General features: G+C 35.2%; 1 protein-coding gene across 1 annotated transcript; it reads right to left on the bottom strand.

Moving 5' to 3' along the window:
• Positions 1–14,888: 14,888 nt before the first annotated feature.
• On the bottom strand, positions 14,889–21,357 carry LOC113717568 (protein ELC-like). The gene is made up of 2 exons (XM_027242314.2): positions 19,957–21,357; positions 14,889–15,196 (listed from the first exon to the last, which is right to left on the bottom strand). The coding sequence occupies exon 1, from the start codon at positions 21,223–21,225 to the stop codon at positions 19,993–19,995; it is 1,233 nt and encodes a 410-aa protein (XP_027098115.1). The 5' UTR covers positions 21,226–21,357; the 3' UTR covers positions 14,889–15,196; positions 19,957–19,992.
• Positions 21,358–25,091: the final 3,734 nt, after the last annotated feature.

Genomic DNA, 25,091 nt, shown 5'->3' with positions numbered 1-25,091 from the left:
ATAAATGCTATTTAGTATTAGTATATACTACTAATATATTATTATATTATATAGGTAAATGCTATTAATAATAATTAGTATATGGTGTTATCATCATATCATGTACTTATAATAATAATAATATATAATATATTATTTTAGTATTTGTTAATTGTTATATGACTATAATAATACAAATATATAGTAATACATAACAATATAAGATAACTACTTATTATTTTATACATGAGTAACATGACTAGAATTAGATAATAATTAATACATATATGTATAATACTAAATATTAAACAATAAACATAATTAGTAATTAGAATTTAGATATTGGTAATTTGATACATCATTGATCATTCATGTTTGAATTATTGAATATTTGAATGCATAATCTGTAACTTGCAAGTATTAGTGTGCTCTAAATTTATATTACATATTTAACATAAAAATTCATATTATCTATTCACTAATCTTAAGACTTTAAATATAGACAAGACAACTAAGCAGTGTAAGTGAATGCATGTGAATTGCAAATCAATGTATTAGTGTATTGACTTTCACAATAACATATATAAGTAAATAAGTTTTATTTTGATTCGAAATAAATATAAGTTTGTAACTAATATAACTTATCACAAATCATTGTAATTTATAAGTTTGTAACTAATATTACTTATTATTAATCATTGTAAATTATAAATTCATAAATTATCACTAATCATTGTACAGTCTAAGGTTTATTCTAGTTTAAATTAATCACTTTTTATGTGTTCCTTAAATCATAGACTAAGGATTCTAGGTATAAGTGATCAAATAAATGCCAATCAAATTAAACCACAAAATGATTAGAACATAAGTAATGTGTTAAATTATGAATAAATTTGGGGATCAAATCAGTAATAATTTTTAAAAAATTAGTTTTTTTTAATAGATGAATTCGGTCTAACTGAATTCATTACCGTTTTCAAATTTGAAATCGGTTACGGAATGAATTCGGCTATGGCCAATTCGAAATTGAAAACGATTTAGATTTCTATAGGTCGAATAACTAAATTCATCGAATTCATTGCACCGAATTACCGCTTTTGCACCGAATGCACATCCCTACTCTTCATACACCTTGAGGATCTTTATTAGTTTCTCAGCTTCTTGAGTGTTTGCTTTACAGAACTCCAGAGAGTCGTCAGCAAAAAACAAATGAGTGATTGCAGGTGCCCCTTTACTGATTTTTAATCCTGTTAACTCCTTCCCTATCTTTGCTTTCTGTAGAAGATTCGAAAACCCCTCTGAACACAGCAAAAACAGGTAAGGAGAGAGTAGATCCTCTTGCCTTATACCTCTTAAGGGGGTGATAAACTCCTTATGTTCCCCATTAATATTGAAGGAATAAGTTACTGAACTGATGCAGGATGTGATCCAGCCTATCCAAGTGAAGCAGAATCCTATTTTCTCCATTATAGCCTTTAAAAATTTCCATTCTACCATGTCATTGGCTTTTGACATGGCCAGTTTCACAGCCATAGATCCTACTCTACCATGCCTTTTATTTTTTAGAAAGTGCATCAACTCATGAGACAGAATGACATTATCTAAAATTTGCCTACTTGGAACAAATGCAGATTGATTTTTGCTGATGCACGTACTGAGGAAAGGCTTTAGTCTGTTGACAAAGATTTTAGCTAAAGCTTTATAGACCACTTGGCAAAGACTTATAGGTCTATATTGTTTAATCTCTGTGGGACAATCAACTTTTGGGATCAATGATATAACAGTGTGATTTATGGCTTTAAGAATGACACTATGGTGGAAAAAACCTTGGATTGCATTTACCAGATCCTTCTTAATAATGCTCCAGAATTTTTGGAAAAATAAGGGAGACATGCCATCACTACCAGGAGCCTTATTAGGATCCATAGAGAAGAAACTAGCCTTTATTTCATTTTCATCCATTTTTTTAGTCAATTCCTTGTTCATTTGTTCAGTTCTAGAAACAGGAATCCCATCTAAGATCTCTTCTAACTCTCCAATCACTGAAAACTTAAACAGCTCCTCATAATAAGTAGCTACTTCTCTTCCCAGCTCTTCTTCATTCGCAGTCCATTCTCCACTAGATTTCTCAATTTCTGCAATCTGTTCCTTTTTCTCCTTCCCTTAACAGTTTCATGAAAAAACTGAGTATTCTTGTCCCCCTCTTTCAGCCATCTCAGTCTAGATTTCTAGTTCCAATAAGCTTCTTCATCCTCATATGCCACTTTTAATTGTCTTTTTATTTCTTGCACTTGTTGCCTTTTATTTTCAGCATTTGATGCCTTAATGTCCTCAATCTGGTTTTTACACCATTTAATTCTTTCAAGTGAATTCCCTTTCTTACTGCTGCTCCACTTTAGTAACTCAACTTTGCAATTTTTAATTTTCTATTTTACCTTGAACCATCTTGTTCCATCACAGGGGATATTCCATGCCTTCTTAACCACCCTCTCGACCTCATTTTGTTGGAGCCACCTTTTATCAAACTGGAATCTTTTTTCTTTTTCTTTCTTTCCTTCTGAGTTTCAATTATCAGCATGCTATGATCTAAAGCATGGGACTCAATGTGTGTGCAGTTGGCTTCATCATAACATTGTGACCATTCAAAAGTGCATAATCCCCTATCAATTCTTTCTTTCACTTCTCCGTTCCCATACCAGTTATTGCTCCATGTCCATGGCTCCCCTTCAAACCCAACGTCCATCAACTGATTATCATTTATAAACTTCCTGAAGTCTTGAAAACTTCTAGCATCTCTGTTCCTTCTACCCCATTTTTCATCATTTGAAGTGATATCATGGAAATCTCCCATGATAATCCATTTTTCCCCCCATCCTGATTTCCTTCTACTTATCACTTTCCATTGTCTTCTTCTTATTTGACTGTCACAACTGGCATAAATTCCAATGAACCACCAGCTTGCCTTCTTCTCCTCATCTTCCACTTTTGCATCTAGAGTGAAAACTGTCCCTTGTACTTTTGAAATCTTAACCTCATTGGTCCACAAAAAAGCCATCCCACTAGATCTGTGCATGGCTTCTACTATAAAGCTATTTTCAAAATTCAAATTTTTTTTTACTTTTTCAATGTAACTTTTCCTATTTTTTTTCACTAAGGAATATTATACTTGGGGAGAGGAGTTTATTTTCCTCCTTCAGATGGGGAACTGTCAAGGGGCTCCCAGCACCTTGGCAGTTCCACACTAGAACTCTCATGGTTGGTTTAGAGACCATGTTAGGAGCACCTTGGCAGTTCCACACTAGAACTCTCATGGTTGGTTTAGAGACCATGTTGGGCTGGTCTCTTCCTCCCTCATGATCTGGACAGTGCCTTCCTCCCCACCCTCTGTTTTGTTCCTTTTGGCTGCCTGATCAGTTGATTCCGTGTCTAGCATCTCCCCATCTACAATGTGAAGCTTTCTTTTGGTGTTCAGTCCATTTCGAGGTTTCAAATTTGGTATCTCTTTCAGAGGTTGTCTACCTCTTGCATTCGTTTTGCTCAATAGTCTCACTCTTTTCTCTCTTCTTGTTCCTACTCCTTTGAGTTGATCAGAATCCTCCCCATCCACCTACATATTTGTATTCATAATTATGCCTTCATCCTTCTTATTACTCTGATTCATGTTTTCCATCTCTCCTGTCTCTGATAGAGTCCTCACTGCTATTATCTCCTTCTCCATCCCTCTCACTTCAGGTACAGTTGTCTGTTTTTCCTCTTTTCTCACCTCCTCCACTTTCTTAAGCCATTCAATCTCTTGTGCATCCAGAATCTCCTCATTTTCCTGCCCTAAGCTCTGGGTTCTCTCACTTGGCAGTTCCTTTTGGCCTTGCAACAAGGTTTCTATGATTATGGTCTTAGACAATTCTTTGCCAATTTTAGGCCTGAGAGGATTTATTTCCTGTTCTATGGTTTTCCCACAGCTTTTCCTAATCCATTCCCCATTTTGAAATCCCCTTACTTGTCTGTTTGGAGTGTACGTACTGGATTTACTGTCTTTTGAGGGAATCTTTTCCTAGGTTGAGCTCTCAGCCAGGGCCCATACTGATTTTCTTGTTGCCCTTTCCTGATGGTCACCATATTTTTGCATTTCTTTTTACTGTGACCAATTACCACATTTATAGCAGAAGTCTGGGACTCTTTCATATCTGAAACTAACCCATTTTAACACTCTATTCATCTTAACTGCAGTGCCTCTTAGCAGTGGCTGAGTCATATCTGCACTCATAAGTATCTTAAGGTGTTTTCTTTCCTTGCCCCCTAAGTGGGGGATTAACACTTCCTTTACCTCCTTAATGATAGAGCAATTATTGGGCACCTTTTGCACTGCTATTTGGTCGTAATTTTGGCTACTTACTGTGCTAAGTATTGAGATTTTGCTCATATTTGATATTTGTATAAATTGCAGGCTGTTGGTGTTAAAAGTGATCTCTTGAGGCAAATTTCCAGAAGACCCTTTATTTCATGACGTGTCCATGCCAGAAACTGAAAAGATACACCTAAAAGATGGACCCCGTAGGATTGGTCGGAAAAGTGGGAAATTAGGAAGTCAAAAGGGCTCGTGGGCCGCGAAGGTGCAGAGGATTAAAAATCTTCCCTAAAGGAAGTAGGAAGCAGAGGCTTTCTTTTCGGCGGCCACTTTGGGTGATTTGGCTAGAAAAAAGCCAGATTCACGTGTGATATAGAGATTAGCTTTTAGGTTTCTTTTCGCCGTAGACGATTTGGCTCTCTGCTTTTGTTTTGTACGGCTTCTATAAGACCTTTACCTTTACCTTTCTTTTGCTCCAATACGAACACAAAAACCCAGAGATAAGAAAGACTTTTCGTCTGTCTCCTCGTTCTCTCTTCTTTCCCAACTTGTTAGTAATTAATTGAATAATTTCAATTAAATCACGCGATATTGATATGATGAGGAGCGGTTAGGTTTCTCCTCTACCCAAAGGTCAACGCGAAGGCGCGGTCCATAACATCTGTGAGATCTAATCGAATTTTTATTATTTCCTCCAATTCGTTACTATTTGTGCGCTTCCTGGATTAATAGTTCATGGGTATTTTATTAATTGAGTATCAATGGCCGGATATTTAATTTAATTTAATAGCCTACTATCACGTTAATTAAATTGAATTCGTAATTGTTCGTTTAGTTGACAACTAGTGACAACCACCATAATTGGCTTTGTGTTGGGGAAACATAAGATCTAGTTTAAATAAACCTTCGTAGCGTGTTTATTGGTTAGGGTGGGGTTTTTCTAGCTTTAATGCAACTGGATAATTAAATTTCTACGGTCGTACCTAGGGTTGTTTTCTGGTTAGAGAAGGGGTCAACGGTCATACCTTGACTATCGAAAAAGTAAGGAAGAATTGGCTGTCAGAGCTTGTTGATGGTTATAACCAACCTAGTGATGAATGAATGAAATATCTTTGCATCGATGATCATTTAATTGGACCGTACCTGAAAAGTTTATCATTTGGGTAGAATTTTATTAATTGCTATTTTTAGTAAATTGTAGTTGTTGAGTTAGCTTTTGAATTTTGTTTATTTTATTTTCATCTTTATTCCATTAAATATCCCCCAATTTTGTTCTATTGACTAGGAAAGAAACAACTTCCTACCCGTTCCCTGTGGAATCGACCCTACTTGCCATTGTATGCAAAATTAATACTTTTGTAGACAAATATAGTATATCGGATCAAGCACACTCTTCAGAGACAGGGTGAATATAGTAACCCATTGCACATTTAGAGTCACTGCTCCAGTACTTAGATTTGTTCTATAATTAATTGTAGTGATAATTAAAACTTTTTAGTAATTATTATTACGCAGGCTCGACACGTGTCACTTAAACACCTTTCATATCTTCCTCCCAACTTCCTTAGATATCCAGTGAATTGGTAGGTTTCATACTTGTACCCAGAGTGGGGCAAATTTAAAGGCCTCAGTGTTTTCCTTAATTCCTGCCTCCCACCTATTGAGCACTGGTATTTGACTATCTATCAACCATGGCCCTCCGTTAAGAATTCTTAATCTGTTCTCCGGATCAAGTATGAAGAATTGAAAAAAATTAGGCCCCAATTCAGCCATAGTGAGATCTTTGGGATATCCCCAGGCTGCAGTGACGAAATTCTTGACTCCAGTAAAGTTTGCCACTTTTTCTCCTCTTATCTTTCCAATAAGGCTATTCATACATTCAGAGATCCCTGGATCTACATCATCCAGCTCTAACCACGCTCCATTCTGCTCTATATTAGACAAAGCAAATTTTTTCAACACTTCCTCCAGTTCATCCGCCATGAAGTCTAAAGGATCTAAGAGGGATTCCTCTAACTATATATACTCAAATGAAAAAACCTGACAAACCAGCGAGAAAAAGAAACCAGGCTACACTCTTCTCTAGGTAAATACACTACCAGATAGGCAAAATACAGACTTAATCGTGCAAATGCATGTGAATGTTAAGGCATAGTAGAGTAGTTAATGAGCTGAATTACCTGGATTTCTTGAATTCATCTGTTGTTTAAAGAGCATTTACTGCATTGTCTTCTAGCCGAACAACCTTTTGCTCACTTCTGTGTAATTATCCTTCCACTCTGGACCTTCATAAATGTAGCCTATTAAAGGCATGATGGATTTCCTGTGTGTCTTTCCTTGAGTTCACTGCTCCAGCAGTCCGATGGATGTTGTCTTAGCATTAGAGTTTGGGCAATCTATTATGGATCTAAAGCGGTGTTTTGATTCTAGCAATTTGGTTGCTTGAATGAAATGTGGTTTTGAAGTTCGAGCGGGGAATTTTGAAAATTTCAATCTCTCACCCAGAGGAGAGAAAGCTCTCAGTTAGAGAGTGTTTTACTATTTCTTATCTACTTTTGTCTGCTTCACTCTCTCCTATCTTTTGTTTCGTTAGTATATAACTCACAATATAAATTACTACACCAAATATATATATATATTAGTATTAATTTTACAACATTGTTATATGTTTTTATTTTAATGTGTTAATGTCTATGTTTGTTACGTAGCAGAAGTTCCTATTCTTCCCCATCGCTTACTCCCAAACTATTGATAGAATAAACTTCCAATAAGCCTCTCCCTCTGGTAAAAGGAAAGTCATGCAATTTACCAATATCTTCTAACATTCAAAAACGAAATTGTTGCTCTAATTGTAAGATTACAATTAAAAATTTGTCATTCGAGAATGAAAATACTTTTGCTATGAAAGTTTTTATGACACTTTCTTTAAAGATAGGATATTTTTTTCTTTTTTCTTAAAAAAGTAGGAAAACAAATACGCCAATTTTTTTGTGAGAAAATACTCCCCAAATATATCTTAGAACCAAGTGTCAATAGGTGCATTGGGACGTTGACTTTAGGTAACAACAGAAGTAAGTGATATTTTCAAGGAGGATTTCTGAAATTATACCTAATCTAAACTTAAAAGAAGACATAAAAGTTGCAATAAACTTAAAACAAGACGAAAAAGTTGCAACCAAAAGACTATGTCAAACCAAGTTACAAGATAATTAGCAGAATAGAAACCAAGGCATATTAAATAAGATAACCAGATTACCATGTAAATTCTGAGTATCATAATTGTATTTGCTTGTTCAAGGTTCTTGAACACTTGTTGCAATATGACAGTTTTACACTCATTGGACGGTCCTTTGTTGCCTTGTGGTGGGATACTGATAGTTATATTTATGTATCATAATTGATTATGGTAAAAAATGGTTAATATGGTCAGGTTTAATATTCTTTGGTTTGATGATTTACTAATTATTGAGTATTGGATTCTTTTTCGCCAGAAACAAAACAGGGATCAACCTGTTACATGTACCCAGTTCTCATGCTTGATTGTCCGCTGAATATGGGTCACGAATTCCAAAATTCTATAGGGGTTTTGTTCAAATTTTTTTTAAAAAAAATAATAGGAAAAAAAATGATGGCAGAAGTGAAGAGAATTTGGTAAAGAAGAGGTTGAGATGAGAAGCGAAAATGATCCAACTTGCTTATTTTGGAAGACGAATTCAAATATAATTATAATACAATATTGATATAATTGTCTCAACTAATTAACTTTCTGTTGGAGAATTTCCAAGCAAAAAGTCAATGTATATTGTTAGTGATCAACCTCTTTCTTGATGATCATTTTCAAATTGAAATATTCTTTACTAGGCTTTTTCATAAAGTATCTAAGTTTGTCTTCTCTTATTCTTGTAAAATGCCTCAAACTCTAATTCAAATACTTGTTCATCAAATTTTCATTAATCAATTTACTTATGAGCAAGGAAAAATATATTAATGTAAACTAGTCTTTTCATCAATTAGTACTAACTAATACAGAAGTAATCCTTAATGCAAAAGCAAAAAAAGAAAAAATAGAAGTCAATTACACATTCTGATTCGAAACAATAGCTAGCTTACTGTTATTATCGATGGCATCATGAAATAAACCATAAAATCAGAACAAAACAGACAAACAAAACAGCCAACATTATCATTCTTAAGGATGAGATGATTAAGAGGAACTACTCATCCTGGTTACAAAGTAGTAGAGATTTCTATCTGAGCTTCCACTTTCAGTACAACCATTTTAGCCAAATTGCTCCATTTTAGCTCAGTTTATTTGCAACTAACACCAAGAAATACACCTGAATTCAAAAATAGATAGACCACCAACACAACCAAGGATAGCGTATTTAAGGATAAGATGATCAAGAGGACCTTGTCACCTTGGTGACAAAAGAATTGATGTTCTTATCAGTGCTTCCACTTTCACGAACAGCCAGTTTAGCCAATTTGCTCCATTTCATAGCATTTTCCCTCATTTCTTTTCCATATTCTCCTTCCATTACTTCTTTGATACAGCGTCCAATTTCTTCTTTTGTGCCAATACCATTCTCATCATTTGGATACAGATGCGGGGTGCCAGTTGATATTAAGAAATGCTCGACAAGTCCTTGATATTCGCCTTAATCTTATCTCTACAGGAAAACTTGACGATGAGGGTTACCATAACTTACAAGGTGAAGGCAAATGGAAACTCAGCAAAAGAAATCTCATTGTTGTTAGAGAAAAGAAGCAAAGTACCTTCTACTTGATGCAAGCCAAGTTGGGGAAGGGAGAAGTCAATGTAGTTCGTGATTCATCAATTGACCTTTGGCATAAGCGACTTGGGCACATGGGTGAAAAAGGGATTCAAACACTTGTTCGCAAACAGCTCCTACCTGAAGTTAGAAATAATGCATTTAAACCCTGTGTTGACTGCATTTATGGGAAACAACACAGAGTTGCATTTCAAAATTTTCCTCCATCTAGAAAATTGAATCCATTAGAATTGGTGCACACTGATGTTTGTTATATGAAAGATAAGTTTCTTGGTGATACTGTTTATTTTGTAACTTTTATTGATGACTTTGCTAGAAAGATTTGGTAGTTTGCTTTGAAATCCAAAGATCAGGTTTTGGATATATTTAAAGACTTTCATAACAAAGTTGAAAGAGAAATTGGTAAGCAGTTAAAGTGTGTACGTACTGATAATGATGGCGAGTATAGAGGACCATTTGAAATCTATTGTAAGTCCCATGGGATCAGATTGGAGAAAACTGTGCTAAAAACTTCTCAAGAGAATGGAGTAGCAGAGAGGATAAACAGATCCATCACTGAGTGGGTCAGATGTATACTCTCTAATACTAAACTGCCAAAATTCTTTAGGGTGAGACAATGAGGATTGCAGTTGATTTGATAAATCTTTCTCCACCAGTTCCTCTAGATGGTGATATTCCAGAGAGGGTATGGTCGAAAAAAGATGTGTCCTTTAAGCGCTTGAGAGTTTTTGGTTGTCGGACATTTGTTCATATTCCCAAAGATAAGAGGTCAAAATTTGATATAAAATCAAAACAATGCATTTTCTTGGATTATGGACATGAAAATTTTGGTTACAGGTTGTATGATCATATTGAGAAGAAAGTGATCAGGAGCAGAGATGTTATCTTCTTTGAAGATCAAACCATTGAAGACATTGATAAAGGTGATAACTCAAAATTTTCATATGATATTACTGCTAGCTCAAATTCAGATCCAAATCCAATTTTAGTACATGTTGATTTTAATCAAGGGGGAGTTGAGACAGAGCAGAGAGAGGATGTTAATGATGATGATAATCCTACTAGTGATGAACCTGAGCATGAGACGCCACCTACTCCACCACCACCACCGCTGGATGAGTTTAGGAGGTCTACCAGAGAGAGGAGACCTTCTAGCAGATATAATTATCATGAATATTTGTTGTTAACGGATGGAGGAGAGCCAAAGTTCTACTGTAAGGCTTTAAAACATGAGAATAAAGAAGATTGTTTGTGAGCCATGCAAGAGGAGATTGTGTCCCTGCCTGAGAATCACACTTTATGAGTTAGTGAAACTGTCTAAGGGCAAAAGAGTTCTAAAGAATAAATGGGTCTATAGGCTGAAGACTCAGGAGTACAGTTCACAATCAAAGTACAAAGCGAGATTGGTTGTGAAAGGATTTAGTCAAAAGAAAGGTATAGATTTTGAAAAAATCTTCTCTCCTGTGGTAAAAATGTCACTAATTCGAGTTATTCTTGGTATTACAGCCAGCTTGAATTTGAAAATTGAACAACTTGATGTGAAGACAGCCTTCCTGCATGGCGACTTGAAAGAGGAGATCTACATGGAACAACCGGAGGGGTTCAAAGAAAGTGGTAAGGAAAATCTTGTATGCCGTCTCAAGAAGAATTTGTATGGGTTGAAACAGGCACCGAGACAATGGTATAAGAAATTTGACTCCTTCATGACAGACCATGGGTACCATAGGACTACATCTGATCACTGTGTTTATGTGAAAAATTTTTCAGATGGTAATTTTGTTATTCTCTTACTATCTGTTGATGACATACTGATTGTTGGCCGTAATACTATAAAAATTGATAGGTTGAAAAAGGAGTTAAGTAAATCCTTTGCAATGAAGGATTTGGGTCCGGCTAGACAGATACCGAGGATGAAAATCTCACGTGATAGGCAAAATAGGAAACTCTGGTTGTCTCAAGAAAAATACATTGAAAAAGTACTCAACAGGTTTAACATGAGCAAGGCTAAGGAAGTCTCAACTCTATTTGCAAGTCACTTTAAATTGAATATCAAGCAGTGTCCTACATGTGAAAAAGATAAAGAAAACATGAAGAAGATTTCTTATACTTCGGCTGTTGGTAGCTTGATGTATGCTATGGTTTGCACTAGCCTAAATATTGCTCATGCAGTTGGAGTAGTCAATCGGTATCTATCTAATCCTGATAAGGAGCATTGGAATGCTGTCAAATGGATTCTCAGGTATCTCAAGAGAACTTCTAGATTGTGTTTATATTTCGGTAATGGTAAAACTATGCTAGATGGATACAATAATGCAGATATGACAGATGATCTTGACAATAGGAAGTCCACATCTGGGTACTTGATGATTTTTGCAGGAAGAGCAGTGTCATGACAAAGTAAGTTACATAAATATATTGCCTTTTCTAGTACGGAGGTGGAGTACATCACAACCACTGAAGCATGCAAGGAGACTCTTTGATTGCAAAAATTCCTTCAAGAGTTGGGTACGAAACAAGAGAAGTATAGTCTTTACTGTGACAGTCAGAGCGCTATTCATTTGTGTAAGAACTCTACATTCCACTCTCGATCCAAACACATTAATGTGAGGTATCATTGGATTCGAAAAGTACTGGATTCCAAGTTATTGACACTTGAGAAGGTGCATACAAATGATAATGGTGCTGACATGTTTACCAAGACATTGCCTAAGGAGAAACTCTTATTTTGCAGATAAGAATCATGTTTGGTGGAATCCCCCAAATGAGCTGGAAGGGGAGGTTGTTAGGTTTGTGGGCCAGCCCATTTATGAGCCAAACCACAAAACCAAACACTTTTAGGTTTAAGTCAAGTTTGACTTAAAAAGAAAAGTGAGCAACCGCATGAGATAATTCTCCAGTCCATGTGTGAGTACAAAAAAAAAAGCCAGCCGCCACTGTTGGGAGAAAAACGAAGAGAGAGAAAGAGCTAGAGAGAGAAACTTTAAGGTCTTGATTGGAGGGTGATTCGAAACCCGATTGAGACAAAATTTTACCCACGCGATCCTCTCGTCAAGTTTTACTCATCTACCAGTTCAGATTTCAGATTTTCTTTTCGTTTGATAACACCTTTCCAAACCTACTCCTTTGACAGTTATAGTTTTTAGGGGTGATTTTGTAGCAGATTGGCTTGGTTGATATTGGTGATATTGTTGTCACTCGAATACTTCGGGTGACCTGTGTATTCCCATTATTGTGATAGTGGAGATTTTTAATTGGTCTAAGTCCCGTGATTTTTCCCAATTTGGATTTTTCACGTAAAAATTTTGGTGTCCTATGCCTTTTATTTTTCTTACATTTTATTATCACTACTGGTACCATTACTTGGTGATTTGGTTTATTTCTATTTTAACTGGTACTTGGGGAAAAAGAAATTTGTCCTGAGTTAACTCTGATATTGTGTGCCTGTACCGGTACCCCTTTTCCAACAGGCTTGTCATGGATCTTCTGTTCTGACAGTGGATAGTGGGATTTAGGATACTAAGGCTTTGTTTGGTTGTTGACATTGGAAATGACTCAATGAAACAGCAGAATTCAATCATCAACGCAAGAGAGAGAGATTAAATATAGAGGCTGGTATAGGCATTTCGCATCCTTTTATAAATTTGCATAGATCTCGATTGTCCTTTGTTGGTATTAATTCTAACGTTGGTTTTTTAATGTCAGGGCAATTTTCTTTTAAAATTGCAAACATGAAAATAGATAAGAAGTTCGTACAACTTCACTCTAGGAGATCATATAGAATGAGATTTTGTATAATGATTTTCTAGAGTTATATGAAATTGTTAGATTAAAAACTAGACAAAAAAAATGTCCCATCAAATTTCAAAATGTTTATGAATGATTGAGTAAATGGTGTCTGAGAAACCTAATCCGATTTGTACATTTTTTTAATTTAAATTAATACCCTTATGTAGAATAAGTAGATGTGATTCATCAACCCTATGCACAATGAAAAACAACCTTTAACTCCCCTTAGAATTCTCAAAATATCACTCAATATATTTAAAATTTTTAAAATCTCATCTACTAGAGATAATGTAGACATTAAAATAAGGAAAAAAATCATTCAAAAATGTTCCTCACATTTTATAAAATATCTTTTTTTATCTCTTATTTTTAAAAGTGTAATTTTACGGCCGTTACAAATTCACGTTGGTCAATTTTGGTTGCTACCTAGGTTTTCGATTAGTTTTTTATCGGAATCTACCACGTATCTTGCACGTGATCATTTTTTAGGGGCAAAATTTGTCAAATCACATTTCACATAATCTGATCCATAGTCTTTCACAATTTACAAAATGAATTTTTTCGTCCTTCACATTTTCCAAAATAAATTTTTTCATTTCTCAATGATCATATGTACAAATAGTTTTTCCTTGATTTTTGAAAACTAATATATATGTTTATTTGATTTCACCTGATCCGTATTATTTGATTTCATCTAAACAAACTAATTATAGTTGTAGGTAAAATTAAATAGAAATGTATTACATGCTATTTATATTGTTTAAGTGAAATCAAATAGATATATACATAGATTTTCAAAAAAAAAAAAAACTATTCGTACACGTGATCATTGAGGAATAAAAAAAATCATTTTGTAAAGAACGAAAAAAATTCATTTTTGTGAAATATGAAAATTATGTAAAATATGATTTGATAATTTTGCTTAAAAAATAACCACATATGAGGCACGTAGTAGATTCCGATCAAAAACTAATCAAAAACTTAGATAAGGACTAAATTTGACCCATATAAATTTGTAAGAAATGTAAAATTATACTTTTTAAAATGAAGAACAAAAAAAGTCATATTACGAAATGTGAAAAACGTTTTTGAACGCTTTTCTCTTAAAACAATAGTGGGTGATTTTTTTTTTTAATGAATTATACAACTTTTTCACTTTTCTCCAAATCTTAATCCCCCCAAGCAACGGCAATGGCTCTTATCCACCATGGTATGGAAGCATTCTTTTCACTGGACACTATGACTAGAGTGCCAGAGTCGTCCCTGGCACCATGCCTGATCTGTCAAATTTGGCTTCATCAATTCATTATTTTTACTTTTGACAAAAAAAAAATTCATTATTTTTACATTGCCTGTCCTCCATGAATTATTTTGCTAAAGCACCAATCAACTTCACCAGCTCATCTGTCTCAGCTCATCATTTTTACACCTCAACAAATGGGTCCAAAAAAATTCCGGAAAGTTTGCACAAAATTTGGAGTGCATATAGAGTGCAAATGTTTTTATTACGAAATTTAGATCCGTATGAGAACTTATATTATGTCAAAGTTTAAATACATACCAATTACCTCTATATTTTGTCAAACTTAATGAATTAGTCTTTCATTTGGATCAAAGAATTTGACAAAAGATTTGAAGTCCATCCAAATCGTTTTCATTATTTAACTTGTTTCAGCAACATTTGAAATTGTAATTTACCAATTATTTAAATATATTTTCAACACTAGAATAATTAGTAATTTACAACTCCGAATGTCTTCCTTAGATGAATTTGAGAGAATTTCAAATCCTTGATCAAATCCCTCAATCCAAATGCAGCTTAAAATAATTTGAATTGACTAGCTTTGCGAAAAAAAATCTTCCTAATTCATGCTACACTGTCACAATCTTCGACAGATTTCTATAAACATTTCCAAAAATGAGAGTTTAACAGAGGCATATTGGTGAGTGGGCACAGAGAATTTATATGTGCATTTATGTAGATCTGTGCTTGAAACTTGTCAGTCCATTTGTACCACGAGAGAGAATTGAAATAAAATACAGGCTTGTCTCTACATTTTGTAAGATGTAGCTTTTTAATTTACAAATAGACAAACAATGAAAATTGGGACTGATAAATGTTTTCAAAAGCCCCCACAGGCAGCTCGGGCGGACTTCGCGTTCTTCATTAAGGCGCCGGTCCTGGTTTCGATTCCGAGCTTGGACTGCCTGGGATAATTTCCTAAGGATCGATAGGACCCGCTCTCCTCGGGGTTGGTAGGATTAGTCGGGATGAGACCCGGACACCTTCCAACTGAAAAAAAAATAATAATAAATAAATAAATGTTTTCAAAATCTCAGAGACTGGAAGACTTCATTTCATATTTGAGGGATTAAAAGGGTACAAGTTGAAGACGTGGAGGAGGACCATACAGTTGTTGTTTTCCCTTGTATTCTTTTACTTTATACCAAATATTCAGTTGTTACTTTTATAGGCTCAAAAGGGGTTGTAATAATTACTCAAAAATATAAATGGCCTTAGGTAAGAAAAGGCTAATGACAGTAGCATTCCCAATAAAAAGAAAATGTTAGCACTCCATCCCTCCTTTGCTATTAAAGGGAAAACAAAGTGCCACAAGCCTTTTTAGAAATGTCAATATCATCTGCCAAATGGACTTTAATACTTGCCATCGTTAATGCATAAACATGTGTGTTTTTTCACAGTGGTAGAGGATTTCGACACTCCTAGAAAAGCCCCCAAAACTGTTCGAATTTTTGTATCCGAAATGAACCTTCATTCACTTTTTTAAAAAATAAAATAAAAATAGAAAAAGGCCTTCACTCACGATTCTGCGAGCTTTCTAGTCCATTCATTTATCTGAACACTAAGTATATGAAAGGAGGTATTAAGGCTAAAATGGAAATAAATTTACAACTTAGATGAACTAAAGATGAACTCATAAAACCATCAATTTGGTCAGAAAACTGCAATTACATTAATTTGAGAATAATTCGGGGCGTGTTAAAAATTGTAGAAAATCTCACGGATCAATCAAAATGATAAATGATTGAGAAGCAAACACAATTGAATATGACGTTTCACTGTAAATGCTCAACAGGGTAGCAGGAGAAAAGACCTCACAATTTTCGACCATTAGTTGGTAAAAAAGGGCCAAAACTTGGACCATCTACACCCCCCCCCCCCCCCCCCCCCAAACACACACACACACAGCCCCCACAAAAACACCCAAAAAAAAAAGGAGGGACTGCTGAACATCCACAATAACATGTTTAGCTAGAAGTACAGTTATGTATAATCTCATCATGAAGAACCATATAGACAGCTATGAAAAGCAGAATCGACCAAATGCAGGGTATTCCAGACCAAAACCTAAAACCCTGATAATTGTTAAAACACGAAAAATAAGAACCACTGACATCACCCATGGTGTGATTATAAGTGAAGTAACATTCAGCAACAATTGGCACTGAAGCACATGGAATGCTTGCCAATCAGTTCTTCACAGTTGTTAGGTTCAACTGATAACATCACTCAACTAAAGTTCATGTAACAGGATGCCTAAGCACATGAGAAGGAACCACTTAACGTCCTAAACTTCAACTCTACTACTGTTTGAAGGAGAAAATGTAGGTCCATTGATTGCCCCCCATTTAACAAAGCTCCAAAGATCTCCCATTCAATCTGTCCTAGCGTTTTTTACTTTTTCTGATTTATTGGTTCATTGACTTGATTCCAGTCAGCCATTTCCAACAACAAAACAAACCAGACATTTTCACCATTTTATTGACAAAGGATCACATACACAAAAAGCTTTGAGTAGATGTTCAAACAGTTGACCGATTTTTACAAACTTAAGGTTTCAAAGGGAAAAATCCAAGAAGATGGCATGACATAGAAGTACAATACATGCAACTATTGAAACTAAACACAAGCCAAAAATAATATTATACAACCATCTTCCACTGAAATCTTACACCAGAAAAGGCTTCATTTCTTGAATTCATTGATTAAATTATTTAGATGTGACACAGCAACCAAGAAACAGGAAAAAGAAAGTTTAACAACCTAAACCAAGACATTACAACCCCTGCTAGGATAAAGAAACCACAAGTTAGCAGTCATCCAACCTTGGAATGGATGAAAATAGTCCAACAAAAGAAACAAAAATCATCCAACCTTAGACTAGATGAAAATAGTCCAACTAAAGAAAATCAGTAGTCTATTAAGCCAAAAAAACACACGCTCTACATAATTACATCATCTTCATCCATAATATTTATTAAGATTTAAGAATCAGCAAAGAATGTAAGACAGGATGAACAAGTCATTCAAAGCAACCAAAATTCAAAATACAACATAGCTAACAAAACAATTCTCCAATAAGCAACTAGATGGTTAAGAACAAAGGTTTCCCAACTAAAGTGAAGCAAGTTGCAAGTTTGACACCATTGCATGAATCAAGGCAGTAACAATTTATGGATGTAATACAATAATTGTGCAAAATTGAATGGCCAAAACCACTCCATACTGCATTTTTATGACGTCAATTATCCCAAAATAAAGACTACATAAATAATTGGAGGTATAGGTCTACAAACCAAATTAAAGCAAATGAAAACCAGATTTTTTTAAAGTTTTTATTCTAAACCGGACAGGAGAAAGGCAAAAGGCTCCTTTGCAGGGCGGAATAGGAGGATTGGATACAACAAAAAGTAGAGAAAATTAGAAAGATATATGGAACAGGTTCAGTTGAGGACTAGAAGAAGATAACAAAGGAAAAGACATGGGAATTGGTCTAGGGCCTTCTCAAAGAAACCAGAACCACAGTCATGTTCTTCTAAAAAGTTTTATTAAATAACATTGCATCCAAGTAGAAATGTCAACCACAACCCAATTATATTGACCCGCGCTGACCCGCCCACTAATAAGTGGACTTGGTTATGCAATAAATTTTGAATGGGTCTAAAGAGGTACCCAATTAAACCTTTTAATTGGTGAGTAGTGGATTGACTTGGCTCACCCATTTATACCCATTTAAAAATAATTATACATTTTAACTCAATTTTTAGTGAGTGTTAAGCAAATAAATTTAAATTTCCTACCATTCTAATAACAATAAAAATGTCATTATTTCTTGTCAAACAACATGCGAAAAAATCTTCAAAAAAAGGTAGAATTTCAAGTGAATCATAAATGGGTAATTGGATATACCCATACCCATTTCTTAAATTGATATAAATGGGTTGACTCATTTTGATCCATTTATTAAATAGGTCTAAGTAAGTTGACCCAATTATACCCATTTCCCATTGTAACCCCTCCGAGTCACCCATTTTGACACTACCATTAAGAAAGTCTTATTTATGTATATGAAAAGATTCAGAAGAAAAAGAGAAGCTTAACTCTAGGGTGTTCTGGCACCAAAACTTCTAACCTAGACAAACCAGTGCAAAAGGAAAACAGTAATTGAAAAGCCCATCTTCACATTACTCCATGGAAAGTGAACTAAGGCCCTACTTTATAAGCCAATTCAATATTTAAACTTAATAGATTCAAATCTTAGCATGTTCAAATGCGTTTGATAACAAAAAATAGAATATCTAAATTAATTAAGTGGCACTGAATTTTCTAGACAAAACTTACTCCAAACAATAAGTGATAAACTATTCACTTATTACTTAATATGATATACACTCAAATATATCAGATTTAGAATTTAATAATACAATAACTCAATGGATTCAAATTTCAGATTTCAGACTTCAATTTTATCAAACGCACCCTAAGTAGCAATTTTGCGAAAAATGATTAACTAGACTTAAAGATAAAACCTTGTACATCTTCCAAGTTATTCCACGATTTACAAACAAAATAATTGAAGAAATGTAAAGGCTTCTCAATGAAACCACATTTTGTGCCCCCAAAACACACTCACGCACAAAGCTGATCTACTTATCCAGAAACTACAATTTCACATAACAAAATGATAATTTCCATGTTAAAAGTTCTATTTTCTTCTTGCATTCTTTTTCTTTCTTTGCCTGCTTATGCATTAAACGACCAAACAAATGAAAAATATGCCTCTTAAGGCCAGATACAGTCATCTACAGTTGGAGTCTAGAAGACACTGGAAGATGAACTCCTATCAGTTGTAAGGTAACCACATACAAAAGAAAATTATAACTAACAAAGAATATGACCATATGAAAATGGCAAACTTAGACTTAATGCCTAAACACATCCCAAAGCAAGAACAGTACTAAAAGAAATTTTCCTATGGAATTCTCTCAATCTGTGTGCATTGGATCTATTTCAAGCTCACTGATCTTTCTATTTTTTCAATGAGCACAAAATAATAAACCAATTTCAGAGCATTTGGATTTCATCATATCCATCTTCAGTATCAGCACTTCGAAGCAACATTTTCTTGTGCCTCATGATTGCTGTTAGGTTCTCAATTAATCATGCTACACACTTTATTAGACACACAACCTGGGATCTGCCACAATAGTATCAGAAACTTATAGGCCACATCCAACTAAGAAAGTATCACAAGTACATCAGACCACTTTTTCAGATCAGCCACACGACTGCTAAAGAATATCATCCTTCCGTTTAAAGTACTTAAAAGCAAAGTATAAAAATATGCCAGAAGAACCATACGATGTTATCAATAAAAAGTACCAATACATTACAGAAATTTACCTAAAATTAGAGTAAAACGCGATGAAAGAGAGACTAACAATTTTTTGCCCATGGTATGAATTCGCATAAGTTTTAAAGCTAAATGAGAACCAAACAGGTCAACCGCTCAAAGTTCTCTAATGCCAAACCACAGAAAATTGTCAACAATATACAAATCTTGGATCAAGAAATGCAAAATTTCATATATGAACCATCAAAAAGAATTCCTAGTGTTTCGTAATCAGAACAAATGTATAAAGAAAAAGAAACTTGAAGATAGTATTAACAGATATTTCACAAGTAACCAAAACAATTTAAAAGAACTATATAATTCTGCCACCCACTTCATCATTAACATCATGATATACCTGCTACATTTATTCAATTGCTTGAAAGCATTTCCATCAGGCAGCATAATGAGATGCCCTAGAAGCCATACTGGCCACCTGAGCCTGCATTTGAGCAGCCCTGACCTTAGACCCTGTGGCACGTTGAAAGAACTGCTCCCGTGATAACAACCTCACATTCCTCAAATACTGATCAAAAGGTATCGCCCCTTCCTGCGCCGCCTTATCCAATGCATAAATTGCATCTTCTATCGCCAAATCCGACGCTGCACACTCCAACATTTGCTGCGACAACACATCACATGGCTCAAAAACTTCATCCACATCAATATTGCCTCTCAATTTCCCCAGCTTCCCCTCATTGTCCCTCAACCACGCTTCCATCACATCCGAATTCATCAAAACCATCTGCAACTGCTGCTCTAACCCCTCCTTCTCATCCTGCATTTCCTTTAACCCTTTCCCCAACTGCTCAGCTCGCTGCCTCAAAACCGCTTGCAAGTTGAACAACCCTTCCATTTCCCCCTCCCTCATCTTCCTTAGCCCCATTATATCAATATGCACAGTATCCACCAATTTACTTACCGCATTCTTCCTAAATACCTCACTTGGGTCATCCATCCTTCCCCCTATACTCCCACCACTAGTACTATACGGTGGCGGGTATACTGCTGGCGTCATCCTCGGAGGTATCGCAGGCCTCGGACCCACTCCAGGTGTAGCATTAACACTATTAATGGAACTACTTATACTAGGATGTGGGTTAGGGTTAGAACTTGGGGTAGGGCTAGGGCTTTGGCGGCGCTGGGAATAAAGGGGCGGATCGCGGCCAAAATGGGCCGATAAACTCCGAGCTAATTCAACTAAATTGGAGCTAGGGTATATCCAAGTCTGCAAATAAGGAATTTTGACAACGCCGGAGGGATCCACAAAGGGGTGGGGCCGTTTAATAATCATATCAGGAGTGGGAGAGACCATTACCAGAGGCGCGTGGTGGGGGTAAGATTCCATGAGCCAGATGATTACCGGGATGTTGTAGGTGATGCCGTTGTAGAGCATCGGAACGGTGCCGTCGGCGTGGAGGAGATTAACGCTCCGGCCGTCGTTGTGAGTGAAGGTGCTGGTTTTAATGTTGAGAGAAGGATAGACATCGTAGAGAGCAAGAAGGTGTTGCCGGATCATCCACTTGACGTCTTCGGAGTACGGCAGCGCCGACGGTCCCCGTTGGGAAAGGACGCTACTGAGGAATTGTCGGGTCAACTCGGAGTTTCCCGGTTGCGGAACCATCATACCGGCGTCCGGAAATTTTTAATTGGAAATGGAGCTAGTTAAATGTGGGAATTATACTATTGAAATCGGGTAATTGATTGGATTGGATTGGGCGAGGAATTAATAAGAATCGCCGATTGGGGGAGGATTCCTGAGGAATTGTAGGATTGTATATTGGAATCTGGATTCTATAAGGAATTGCCGCGTTTGGGAAACTTAAGGCGGAGGATAACTGTATAATAACGGTGGGGAATTTTCTGGGAATAACCACTAATAGTGCCGCTTGCCTGGAGTAGTACTCTTTTTTCTTTCAGAAAACAAAAAAAAGTTTGGGTAAATTCGATTTCGATTTTACCCACTACCCTTAGATTCGAGTTTGGGTCAAAGTTTGGGTAAAAAAAGTTTGGGTATACAAACTTCACCGGTGAAAAAAATCTAAGGGTTGTGTCATAGCACTCCCTTGATCTAGTTGGGTCTGTATACCCACTAGTTCCTACAACAGCCTCCTTAGGCTCCCCCTCCCCCTAGATTAGGATAGAGTAGGTTATACAAATGTATCGTTGCTGAAAAAAAATTCGATTTCGATGATTATCAGGGGCGAGTAATACTCTGATATTGCCCTCTTCTACGGTACAAATGTTAATTGCATGTTTGTGATCTTAGTTAATGTCACATGGCTTTCCTAAGGCTTTTAAAATAGCTACATAGTCTCTTTGTGATTTTATGTAACGTAAAAAATAGAAGGAATGCATAATTGGTTATAGCGTGCATACCAAACGCATTTTAAAAGCTCATGTGATAAAATTTTAATATCCACATAACCTCCTTATGATTTATATAAATATCCTTTTACCCTTTTGTGATTTTTGTATTTATTCACATAATCTCCCTATATTTTTATAAAAGGCGGTTAAACCGTCGATTGATTTAATATTTAACTAGAGGCACTATTGATATTTCAACTAACGACGTTACATAGGTTATTTTCTATCAAATTTCAACTTTACACAAAGCTAGGGGAGTGAAGTGGACATTTTAAAACGTTATGGCGTTCATGTGACAATGGATAAAACTACAGGAGATTATATGTAATTTACCCTTGTTTTCGTTCTTATACAATAGTAAAAGAAGCGCAAATAAATCCTAATTGAAACTAATTCAGGGAAAAAATCTACATTAGTGAAACTTGAACTCAAGATCTTTCCCCTGTGAAAGAAGAACGGTGGAGAGAAAGTTGAAAATAAGGAGAAGGTTGTTTGGGTTGAGTGATTCGGGAAGAATGAATAAATAAGTTTAATTTGTTACAACGAATTTGCATAATTTAGCAACGAAGTATTGAATTATAGGTCACTAAAGTTAGTGCGTGTAATTATTGTAAATGTGAGATGCGTTATAATTAAGTCTTGACCTTGGAACTTAGTTTGTATTGTGGCCAAATCATGGTACCAAGTAGACAAACTTCCATGCTCCTTTTTACAGAGTTGGATATTAGCAATGTTATGGGATGTGAACTTGTGTTTATGATGCATGCTACTGAAATCCAAAAGCAGAGTGGTACTTCGACTAGATACACATTTGAAAAGAAGTGCTGAAGATTGCATTTTCTATGTATACTAGAATCTCGAAAGGCATGCCCAATTCCTTCTCGCAAATTTGGCCAAAAGCCCTGAAGAATTTCCTTTGTTGAGCCACGTATTTATGTTACAGGAGTATTGCAATTTTGGCACAATTATTATTTTCATCACGTTATTCACAGAATTGCAGAATTGTTATTTCCGTCACATTACTGAAAGAATCATATGCACTGGCGAAACTAGGAGGTGGCAGGAGAAGAATCAAATCGCTGCAATATAGAAAATTTTTTCACAAAAACTTCAAAAAAAAAAAAAAAAGCAACTCAAACTGCTAATAATTAATTTTTTCTCCTTTAAAAGTTGAAATTTTCAAAAAATTTATGTATAAATTTTAATTTTTATCCCTATAAAAATTTATAAATATTTCAAATTACATACTTAAATTTTAGTTGAATTAGAGTCCGCTTCTTCAGAAAAAAAAAAATTTTCTTTTTGGTTCCGCCTATCATCGTATGTTACCTTGATCCACCGGTGAATTACAATCCACACCATAAAAATGTTTTGCATGCAAAATCAGAAGTTACATGTGGATCCCATGAAAGTGAAGTCTTTTTGTTTCTCTTGATTATTGATTGATTGATTGTTTGTTTCTTTTGAAACTTTTTTCCTTTTTGATTCGACACTTCTTGGCTTATAGTCTTATTATATTATACACTGTGAACCAAGCAAATTCTTGTTTTCTTTCGTCCCAGTACAAGTTTTCACCAGAATCGCATAGCAGTTTTCTTCATCATTCACTTTAAATATCCCAGAATTTCAAAAGAACACTTCGTCCGAGTAAAAAGCAATGCATACTAAGTTGTTCTCTTTTTTTTGGTTGCAGTGTATAAAAGCAGGAAATTTTTCTTACGTAGCATTTCATTTCACTAAGTTCTATATTTAATATTTTACTTTAATTACTATGTTTTAACTTTTGGTCTGCAGAAACCAAGCTTATGAAGATGTTTCAGTAGGAAGTGCAAGATTGGCGCATTTCACAAAGAACAATAGTCTCTTGTTTCAAAGTGCTTCGTATGAAGGGTGGTTTCTCTTCAATTGCAGCAAAAATTGCAAAGAAAAATTCGTGGCTCAGATCAAGCCGACTTGATGTAACCTAGATTTGGACCCTCTGTTTTAAAAACAGATTTTTTTTTTTGACAATTCAAACAAATAGCCAAAATTGAATTGAGCTCATGTGACCTATTCAGGACTACTAACTAATCTTGTAATTATCAATGGCAACTAAAAAAGCCCTTGATTCCTTAATGTGTCAATTTGGATTCAAATATTAGGTTATAATGATGTAACGCAAAGGTGCAAGTCCAAGTTATTCGAAGAAATATTGGATAAATTCTGAAAGCATCAAATTTGCTGATTTTTCATTAATACTTTGCTAAGTAAAGGAAATCTGTGGGGGAAAAGAATTAGGTTGAGTGATAAGATAGGAGAGATTGTAAATAAAAAACTTATAAAAAAAAATCACTTAAAAAAAAGAGTAAAGTAAATATGTCAAGTGCTTGAAATTTCATTTGAATGGGGCAGCTTTTATGAACATTTGATCTTTTGGTATTGGGCCGCCTGTCAAACATCATAGGGATTCTTTCGCTTTGGGATGGGTTGTTCTTTAAGAAAGCAATAGGGCCCATTTGGTTAGGAGCATGTTGAATTGCTTGCAATAGCAGGCTTGCAGCAGCTGTTCATTTAAGGTATCAATTTGGGGTGAAGGAGTCTGTATAGGAGGGAGACTCACTGAAGAGTTTGAGTTGAGGGGAGTTTAGTGCATTTAACCCTTTAATCAATAGATAAAGAGTTTGAAAGCAGATTTATTTAGTTTAAATCAAATTGTGTTAGACAGTTTCCAATAATTCGTTAATGAAATTTGCTTGTTATAAAAAAAAAAATTAAGGAAGTTATGGGGGGTTTTGACTAGTTTAAAGATTTCTGGTGTTTCTTGTGTTAGTAGAAGCAACAAAATTATTGCACATGCTTTAGCTCAGAATGATAACTCTGGTTTGAACTATTGCAATTTTTTTTTCAGCAACGATAGAATTTGTATTGATGAACAAAAGATGTACACTTATATGAGCAAAGGCTCAAATGATTCTATACAAAAGTGCTAGACATACTAAGGATTGATCCATTCCTCATCTTGAAAGATGCCTAAGGCATAATCACTAATCAATTTACATCTAGCATCTAAACTCCTGTCCAAACAAAAGGAGCATTTCTGGAATAAGAACCTCAAATTGTTTATGTCATCAATTATTGTTGCCA

This window comes from Coffea arabica, chromosome 11e (genome assembly GCF_036785885.1).
Source record: "Coffea arabica cultivar ET-39 chromosome 11e, Coffea Arabica ET-39 HiFi, whole genome shotgun sequence".
NCBI lineage: Eukaryota > Viridiplantae > Streptophyta > Magnoliopsida > Gentianales > Rubiaceae > Coffea > Coffea arabica.
The sequence above is the reverse complement of the archived record's forward strand: the minus strand, read 5'-3'. Positions and strand labels throughout refer to the sequence as shown.